At 41.5% G+C, this 10,516-nt stretch overlaps 1 protein-coding gene across 1 annotated transcript; it reads left to right on the plus strand.

The window, feature by feature from the left end:
* Positions 1-505: 505 nt before the first annotated feature.
* Positions 506-2,300, plus strand: adora1b (adenosine A1 receptor b). The gene is made up of 2 exons (XM_068752829.1): positions 506-849; positions 1,538-2,300. Exons 1-2 carry the CDS (start codon positions 506-508, stop codon positions 2,298-2,300), a joined length of 1,107 nt encoding a protein of 368 aa, XP_068608930.1.
* Positions 2,301-10,516: the final 8,216 nt, after the last annotated feature.

The raw sequence follows: 10,516 nt of genomic DNA on the forward strand, positions 1-10,516 counted from the left end.
GAGTACGCGCGCTTTCACCCATCCTTATTTGTATGTTAAAACCTGCCTTGATAACTTAGAAAAAACGAAGACCGATGAAGACAAAGCGTTCTCTCCGCTCAAACTCGGGGAAGGATGCTGCTCTCATAGGAGCAGGTGTCTTCAGCAAAGAGGAAGAGGAGCGACGCGCGGCAGCCGCGGGACTCCTTCCACCTGCTCCAGCAGGAAAACCCAGCACCGGATTGTTCACCGGATTGTTCACCGGATTGTTCACGACGAAATGTCTGGATTGTTTTTCCCCGAGTTATATTTAGTAAGGATTTTTTCTTTTTTTGAGCCGAATAACTGATGGACGCACAGCTCATTAAAAAAATAAATAGTTTAGTGATCAAAACAAATACATAAATGTGTATATGTAATGTAACTATATTATAAGTAGTGCCTTCTCACCGGGATCCTTCACTGATTTTATTCTCGGGGGTGGGGGGGGGGGGGGGGGGGGGGGGGAGCCTCATGGTCTGCGAGGATGCCCGGAGGAGCCCTGTTATCCGCGGAGTCGCTGTACATCGCGATGGAGGTGCTGATCGCCGTGGCTTCTGTCCTCGGGAACGTGATGGTGGTTTGGGCGGTGAAAATCAACAAATCTCTGCGAGACACCACGTTCTGCTTCATCGTGTCCCTGGCTCTGGCGGACATTGCGGTGGGAGCGCTCGTCATCCCTCTGGCCATCACCATCAGCATCGGACTCCAGACTCACTTCTACAGCTGCCTGCTCGTGGCGTGCACGGTGCTGGTGCTGACGCAAAGTTCCATCCTGGCCCTGCTGGCCATCGCAGCTGACCGCTATCTCAGGGTCAAGATCCCCACCAGGTAGGACTGAGGAGGCTGCCTCCTGTGCAATAACGTCACAACGTGGTCATCATTTCCTCTCGTTTTCACTGTCATTGGATAACTATTAGTAACTATATGTCAATCGTGATCTCGCTGCTGGGCTTCTGTAATCAATGCTAATTGATGACAGAACACGCTATGATTAAATGAGTGCTGTGTTTCGCCTCAGGCTGCAATAAAAGGTCAACCTCCTAGAATATCTGATATTGTACCATTAATAATCCCATCTATACCGAGATGTTTGCACCTTTTCCCAGGTCATTCCTCCAGTTTCTTACCTATAAAACACTGTAAACAATAAAAACGGAACCTTTCAAACCCAGTTTTGCAGGCGGGGAACTGCAACAAATGTCCAGTGTGATAAACAGATGCAATATTGAACTTAGTTTGTTATTCAGTTTTGCTCTTAGCAATAGGAAAACGATGAGCATGCAAAGGACAAGGGTTACTTTAGTGTTGCAGAAATAGCTTCATTAAAGAAGAACAGAATACTACGAGCTGTGTGTTAGATATCAGGGGGCGGGGGCTTTAATATTTCATAAATCACACTCTTTGGTCAGTCCAGGAATGCTGCTGACATTAAAGTGGAAAGTAAACAAGAAAGCATGACTGCATAATCAGCAGTACGGGAGAAAGTGCAGCTCTGATATTGTGTTTGCTCTTTCAGGTACAAGAGGGTTGTGACCCCCCGGCGAGCAGGGCTGGCTGTGGTAATATGCTGGACAGTAGCTTTCATCGTGGGACTCACACCCATGTTGGGCTGGAACAACCTGAGGCGCCTCCAGCAGAACAGCTCCATCAGCTCTGACCTTATTGTCACCTGTCAGTTTGAAAATGTCATCAGCATGGACTACATGGTCTATTTCAACTTCTTTGGCTGGGTCCTACCGCCACTGCTGCTTATGCTGGTCATCTATGCCGAGATCTTCTACATGATCCACAACCAGCTCAACGATAAGAAGATGATCGCCAGTCACAGCGACCCTAACAAGTACTATAAGAAGGAGTTGAATCTTGCTAAATCGCTGGCTCTGGTCCTTTTTCTTTTCGCTCTCAGCTGGCTTCCCCTCCACATCATCAACTGCATCACACTCTTCTGCCCTGACTGCCAGAAGCCTGTATTCCTCCTCTACATTGCCATCCTGCTCACCCACGGCAACTCTGCCGTCAACCCAATTGTCTACGCTTTCCGCATTACGAAGTTTCGCACAGCCTTCAGGAAAATATGGAAGCAGTACTTCTGCTGCAAGGACATGCCAGCTCTGGAGATTCAGCCCAGCGACAGGAAAGAGATGCCCAATCTGGAGCCACAGCAGAAAGAAACTGCAAAGTCGGATCCAGCTCCACATGGACAGCAACAAGACCAGGGAACCGAAGAACAGAATGAACCCTTGGAACATCCCCCTTTACTGGCACAGGATGCAGTCTGAGTCAAGAGACGGAGCTGAGTGGAAGCTTGGAGCCTTACTATAAGTGCACAAGAATTGCTCCTTCCTCATTTCAATATAGCCTAATGAAGAGGATGAAGTGCAACATAGATGAAGTTGCGTGGGCAGATTGCAGGATAATATTACATCTGTGTTTTAGGGTAATTGATTTTTACTCAGAATGAGGAAATATTCTGGAAGTTCAGTCGGAGCAAAACAAAAAGGACAAAAAGTGTGTATATACTGAAAGAACTTGCAATAATGAAAGTATTTCTGAGAGGGCTGTCTGCAGCATCTTGGTAAAGTTAACATAAGTTTAACATTATGCTTATTGTGGTCAAACACATGATGCGAACATTACATAATGCGTAAAATAAGTTTTTGTGGTTGTGAGTATCAGATTATCAAACATTAAACTTACTTTAGAAGGAATTATTTTATATTCAACCGAAGCAGGTTAATCTGTTACTGTAATAGCGCGTGTGTGACTAAACTGGTGACTGAAGAATATGACTGTATTAATAATGTAAGGAATGGACCATAGCAACACAGCTGTGAGTGCTCGTCTCTTCTTCAGGTTCTTAATTGCACAACAGTGGTGTGTGTGTGTGGGAAGCGGCACCATGAGAGATACTTTTTTGCAAGGAAAGTACAATGGCTGTGGAGAGAGAACGGCTTTGCAGTGCTTTGCCTCTCTTCTGCTGGAGTCTCTCTGTGATCCAGCCGTGCAGATCCATTTTAGAAGAAATGGATAAAACTAGCAGCTGCACTGAATGAGATGTTTCACCTTTCTAAGAGGCCGTGTGCAGAAGGCTTCTGGCTTCAGGATGACAGCTCCTCACGGGAGAGCAAAACAAGATGCACTTAAAGCTGGTGTTTACCCAGCCTCGCGCCAGCTGGTGGTCACTGCGTACTTATTTTTCCTTCATCGTACCACTAGATATGGTGGCTCTCATGGCCTTATTCAACGTGGCGCTACAAACTGGACAAAGAAAGACAACCTGAAGATTGTGAGTATCTTTACGATACCGTCAACTCAGCATATTGCGTAGTGCCAAACTGGGGCATCTGTAGATTAGGAACAACTATGGTCAATGCCACTGACATAAACAGCAATGTTTTAGGGTGTAAAATAACTTTGTTTGGTCTCTTGCAAAGGCTCGGCGCTGTGGGCAAGACACTGCACTTACGTTTTCCTAAGTGGCCGACAATCTATGTAAGATGAAGACATTTTTAACAAACATCTCCTGGGTAAATGGCAAATATTCTGATCATGACTAAGAGGACAATGTCAGCAGAATGCAAAACCTTAATCCCCACATGTACCTTCATTTGTTTACAATGTGTATGTGGCAGGTGACTGAACAAAACACATGCTCAAGGAAAAAAAGTGGATGAATAAATGTATAAAATAATGTGTTTCTATAAATAATGTTCTTTACAAAAAAGGTTTACATTTTTTATTCTGATAATTAACCATACATGTTTATGATATATAATTTATTTCATAGCCTAAGGTGTACAAATGGAACAGCCAATGTGAAATATTTTACACACTAAGGAATCTTGCTCAATAACATCTCAAAAGTATTTATGCAAATCTTATTAGGAAGTGCTCACGGAGAGCATATTGAATTTGTTTTCCACTGAAGTGCAAGATAATGTACAGTATAAGATACTTATCTCAGGAGAAAGCAAGAACACCTAAGAGAAGGTTGACATCTTGAACTTAAAATGCCTTTGATGGTCATAAAAGCATATTAAAGATTCTAGGGAGCTGCTGAATATCAGCAGATTCCTTAACAGATATCGATGTTTAAAACATGTTTCTAGTGGCCAAAACAGTTATGCACGTTTGTATGTATGTATTTACCGAGTCAGCATTAGAAACGAGTCGAGAGTTGTCACAGCTCTGACGACCCATTTCTCTGCTCGGTGTGAGCCGCTCATTTGGTGGCATATGATGTTCTTGGAATGGCCCTGTGAAGAATGTTCACTTTTACTGCATCGGCAAGATCAGCGATAGTCGTGCTCTGCAGAAGGAGTATTTAGTGCACTGTGCAACAGTAAGTTCTGAAGGTTATTCTTATCATGTTGGTTTGTTTTCCTGGAGAAATGTGCTGAGTTTCTGGCAGGGATTGAATATCATGTTGAAGACTTCAAGGAAAGAGAAAAAGAAATACTGGTATTGTTGATATTCAATGGAACAGCAGGAGTGGCCCTTCCTTGCCATGGCCTGCCGTCCTTGGGGATGTTGTAGGTGTTACGGGGGCCTGTCTTTCCACCACTTCACAAAAAGAAATTAAATCAACTCAGCGTTACAGTGTCCTGTTTGCCTTTGATTAGAACCAGAAAAATCTTTGTTCTTGTTTTCCAGATATATGCATTAAATTATGAAAAATTAATTGTAGTAATCCAGGCTAAATTTGGATTATGTGACAAATGTACTTGTTTATTTAATTTATTATCAAAGGCATTAGGTCAAACCCTTGGGGTGATTTCTCTCAATAATTTTCTTCTTCATTATTTAGCTCTAACTGGCGCTGGCTTTCTAATCCCGGCAAGCTGAGGGGAAAATGGCTGGATATTTATGTCCCAGTGAAAGGCTTTTTTCATCAAACATGGATGAGCTGTTTGATCCACCTAGGATCTAATCACACGTCATGAATAAGCAAGTGTGCCATGCCCCCAATGCTGCTGCTGCATAACGGGAAACAAGGCTCTTTGTCAGAATACTTTATATGCCATCGCAGCATCTGCCTGAGTGAACAGCTGCAGACCTTTGAAGGGTGAGAGCTGCGGATGTTATAAAAGCCACACCATCATCTCGTCCCACCACCATTCATAAAATGGTGTTGTTTAATAATAATAAAATATCACAGACAAATGCCTGTCTTGAGATGCAGTCCATTTGTTGCTCTGCACATGGGATTCACTAAAAAGCAATCAGTCAGAAAAACAAGGCCACCGATTCTGCCTCAGCTGCTGTAACACACACAGAATGCAGAAGTGCGAGAACATCAATTCCTACTTTGCTGCATCTAATCTGAAGGGCAAGACACAAAAAATAAATCACTGCACATTTGGCAGCAGATGGAAAATCTACATGCACTGACAACAGCCTGTGCAATAGAGCAATGCTGTTAAACACAGATTTACTGGCATCATTTTTAGACGTGAACTTCCAATGCTGTAATAGTATTACTGTGCAATCAATTTTCCTTCAGACACTATTTCATCCTACTCTAAAACTAAAGCAAACTCACTTCTCTCAACAATCAAGTATATTGAATAGTTCCACTTTTATTTAATCAAATCTCTGCATCAGGAGCTGTTCTGAAAACACCTCAAAGTGAGGAAGATTGCTTTGTTTGTGAAGCAAAATGAAGCAGAAGGTATAACAGTTAAAAGGCTTTCATTTTAGACAATGTTTTTTATGCAGATCAAGCAGAAATTGTTTTATGCTTTGTTTAATGGCCTAATTCACACCCCTGTGTACATGACAGATTTTCCTGCAGTAGTACATTTATAGCTCAGCTCGATGCTGCATTGTCTTCCTGTCATTATTTCCCTTTGCCAGCGTTCTATTTTTAAGTCTTCTGGCCTCATTGATCGGCCTTATGGCAGACTGCCACCTGCTGGTACAGAGTATTTTATTATGCTTAGTTCAAACAGCAGTGTCAGGTGGACTCACTGTCCATCTCTATCGCTGGTACTTGGTACAAGGTCACATTTGATCCCTTCATTAAGATTATCTCAAACGTCCTGAAAGCTTTAATCTAAAATCTTCTGTACAAAATTCACCAGAATGCTCAATTAATATTCTTAAAGCAATTTAAATGGATGGACTGGGATAAAATGAGCTAAAACGGCATGAAGTTAGTAATTATTCTTTTCATATTCCATCAAACCATTTAGAGACACACTCGGCAATAACAAGACCCATGCAGCAGTTTTTTTGTAATCCTGATAATAAACAGACAAAGAAAACACCATCACAAAAATAACCTCCTTGGCGGAAGTAAAGACTGGAGAATTTGTTAATCAGCAGCTTCAATCAACTATTCTATATTATCTCACAGAGATAAAAAGATATGATCCAGAAAATTACCCCAAATTCACATGGTAATTTTCACCCACACACAGTGAATAAGCCAAATGTTGTTTTTGCTGTAAAGAGACCAGCTTATGAGCCTCCATGTAATGTAACTACATAATAAAATGCTGCACTCGCCCAGCATCGAACATTGTGGTTGAATTGCTGTGCTTGAGAAAATGATATAAAAGACGTGTTGACGTTATTGTAAAACCACCAAAAGTACTGTCTGGGTTCAAGCTGTTTTGTCACATTACAGGAGAAAATAACCAAACAAACTTGTTGTCTGCCTTGGGAGTAAAATTCTGGATTTATTCAAGGCCACATGAGTTCACACTGCAGTAAATTCATGTACTGTAACAAACGGTTTCAAACCCAGCAAACACAAATCGGAGGAGGGATAATTGCATGTCTCAACAAGTCGGAACCAAAGTGTGTTTAAGGCAGCTGAGGGCAGAGCCTGACTCACGTCTCGCCTGCTATCAGCTGCTTGTCCTTTATCAGGAAGGGGAAATTCTCATACCTTTTCCAACAGTGCTATTATATATATATAAAAAAAAAACCACTGTCTAGTGGCCTTAACCATATATGAGCTGAATATATTTCTTCTACATTCGTCTTGGGGTTTCAGTTCACAAAATATCTGTAACACAACACATTTTGTTGTTTGACTTCGAGGGCATCCTTTCCCTGAGACAGATTTTGAAACCAACTCTTTAAAAGGTTATTTATGGAGTCATTGCTCCAAGTTGCGTTAAACAAGCAATAATATTTGGTGTGATTGGCGCGCCCACCGTGGCCCGAGCTGTCACTCCCTGTGGCTGTGCCCTGGGTGGCTCGATAGCATGCCCACGCAGGCCTTATGGAGTGCAGTAATTAGATTTTAACAGCAGTAGTGAAAGACGGCTGTCCATAAAGATGACACAGTGCTGCCTGGCAGCCCTCGCCACCGCAGACGCCGTCTACCCTTGTGCCAAACATACCTTTGTGATGTCAATTATTCATTTCAATCAATAATCATCTTGTCTTCAGCCTCATATCTGGATCCTTCTCCTGGGTTTATGCTAGAGTCTCTCCCAGCTAACTAGAGGCCGGGTACACCCTGGATAAGTCGCCAAAGATTGTTTGCAGTATAAACATTCTATTCCACTTGGGCACCCTTGTTAAGATGTCACAAAGTCCATGCTTTGTGCCCCCAGCTAGGAAACACCCTTTAACCATTTCCTGTCAAAGCGTGACTGTCTTATTAAAAATGGTATTTATTTATTCATTGACATCGTAACTAAATGCTTTGAATAATACTAAAGGAAATGTACTGCAGAGGCAGACACATGTTTACAACTCAAGCTGTGTGTTCCCTTCTCACAAAGCCACAAGTTACAGAACAAAGAGCAAAAAGTGTTGCAATCATGTGTTCATTTTACGATATAAGTCATTGCATAGTCCACATACGTTCCCGTTCTGTTTGAGTCCTATCTTGCTTCACCTGCCGTGGTGTCCCAATTCTGCAGAGCACCTGAGGCAAAGCAGAGGAAGTCTTTGTTGCCACTGAAGACTGCAGCAGAATTGTGGGAAAGAAAATGGCAATCTGAAACTTTTTAGGTTTATTTTTCAAGGTTTCAACTCATCTTGGTATAACCTACTCAAAACCTTAACGTTTCGTAAAGTTCATCGTGCGCTGGATGTGACAATATAATTAAGAGTTACTGATTTCTTTTTTCTCCCTTTGATTCAGAATCTCATCATCATTTGAACTATTTATAGGGTTTTCACGCCAATGCAAGCGTTGCTCGGTGAGCAAGAAATGATTTAATCAGTATATTTTGGTAAAGCAGAAGTAACGCTTGTGTTTCTGCTCCGGGGGAAACATGAGTCAAGTTGTGTCCCATTCTGCTTCTACGATTCCATTCGAATGACTGTGTGCAGAATGACAACAATTGTAAAATGTTTCTTCATATAATTATTTCTGCTGAGTTTATCACGCTGAATCATGACGCATTACAGACAAACTGTTATGTGACGAACACTTTACCTCCTTACAGCGCTAAATGTGGGTTTCCACATTTGTTTGTTTGTTGTACTCTGACAATCCTTATGTTGTAATTTTCACCCACGAGCATTCACGGTATTGTGAAATCGTAAAAGATTACAAACGTTCATGGGACACGCATAAGGTGTTGCTGTTCCTTACTGGTTTGGTGCCATTGTTATTGTAATAATGAAGTGGAAAAACATGGACTGGTGAAAAGCCAAAGAAAACGTGCAGATAACTTTCCTGGAAAGCCAAAATAAACTGTTTGCGTATAAAAACACAACTATTCCCAGAATAACTGTCAGGCATACATCCAGCAAGTAAAGTACCTGGATGTGGTGATGGGTTAACACCCCCTTTTACTTGCACGCACACACACACACATGCAACATAAGATCTGTATGTTCCACCACAAAGTCAACAAACGATTGGTCTTAAAATCCAACGTAGCTGCATGTGGACGAGGAACCACATCTACTGTGGCAGACAGGAAGTGATTTTCTTATTTTTAAGTGCCTGCTAGAAACATACCATAAGACATAAACGGCTAGCTTTAACAAGACGGTTGGAAACTGAACAGGGCATGTCACAATTAAAGTTGCAAACTCGCTGTTAACTTCAGCTGTAAACACTGAAGGCTTGAGACGGGCTAAATAAAATTGGTTCAGACAAATCCGGTAGGGAGCAGGAAAACAGGCAGAAACAGGAATACTGGAAAGCAGGTTTAACGCTAACAATCTGGCAGAGAACTCTACCTAATATAAGTAGAGATACGACTGGTTAGCAGGTGGCTGAGACAACACTGGGGTAGTGGATGAACTTGTTTGAGTGCGGGGAGGTCGAGAAGGCTCTGAAAAGACAGGAGATGTTAATGACTAAGTAAAAAGTCAACTCTAAGAATGAATGAAAAATAAACAGTATTAGCAGTCCCTGGAAAAATGAGGGTTTTTCTCTGTGCCGTGACATTATCCAGCTCTGTGATGACGCTGCTGGCCTCTTTGTACAGGAATACGATCCTTGTCAGCAGGCTGTGCCATGACTGAGGGCAATGTTGGGATGAGTGCCGCACCAAAAATGCGTATTTTATGAGGCTCCCTGCCATTTGTCTTTTGAAAGCAAAGTGGCGAAACCAAATGAAATGTGGCATTTGTTAAAATGCATGGAGCCATAGTCACTCAGCCCTTGACGCCGTGTAAAATGAATGGCAGATGTTTTCAAAGGAGCGCTGGGGATCCTCTGAGGAGCCACAGTTGAACAGAACTAACCGTGGTTGTGTTTGGATTGTGTTTGGATGAGTATGAACTGCAAATGCAAAAAGGTTTGAGCATTTTAAGATGGATAGTTTCTGTATAAATGAAATTTAATACTTTAGACTAAACAATTACTGAAAAAACATGTTTGTGTACAATATAAGTATACTGTTGCAGGTATTGTTTTGTGTGTTCATACGTGGACTGTAGATGTGTATACTCAGTGTAAACAAAGAACATTTACCTTTAGCCAACAATTCTCCAAAAACATTGTGTTTAGTTTCGTCAGTGTGTTTATAAAAGGATTAAAACAAATTCTATAACAGTGAGGTCTTGATGGAATTTAACAGTTTTAAATCTCCCTCTTGACCCGTCAGCATCAGTATTCTAAATCTAAACTCGAAAAGCACTCAGAGAGCGCAGACCTCCACCAAGCAGCTCATTCCCCTCATGATTGGATTTACACTGTCCACATGGTGATCTGGATCATCACCAAAAGGTTCTAAATTGTTCTTGGCCTCTTTATGCACCAACCATGAAAAGTAAAATTTAATCTGAGTTGATGTGTATTTTTAACCGATTTTTGAATCCATAAATTTAGTTTTTAATGTTAAAATGTATTTTTTTTCTAACATCATTCTGGATTCAATCCACATTAAATTAAGTGGTGAGATAGAGTCCCCACCCTTCATGACTGTGTCAAATTCCATGGACATTAGTCAATAATCAACCAAGATATTGAGGAACAAATTATGAAGCTCCATTGATTGCAATGTTAATGAAAATTTCAAAGGATATTTTCTGGATTGTCACCAAATTGGAATAATCTGTTTCTGGTGTT

Source organism: Brachionichthys hirsutus, chromosome 2 (genome assembly GCF_040956055.1).
Source record: "Brachionichthys hirsutus isolate HB-005 chromosome 2, CSIRO-AGI_Bhir_v1, whole genome shotgun sequence".
Classification (NCBI taxonomy): Eukaryota; Metazoa; Chordata; class Actinopteri; order Lophiiformes; family Brachionichthyidae; genus Brachionichthys; species Brachionichthys hirsutus.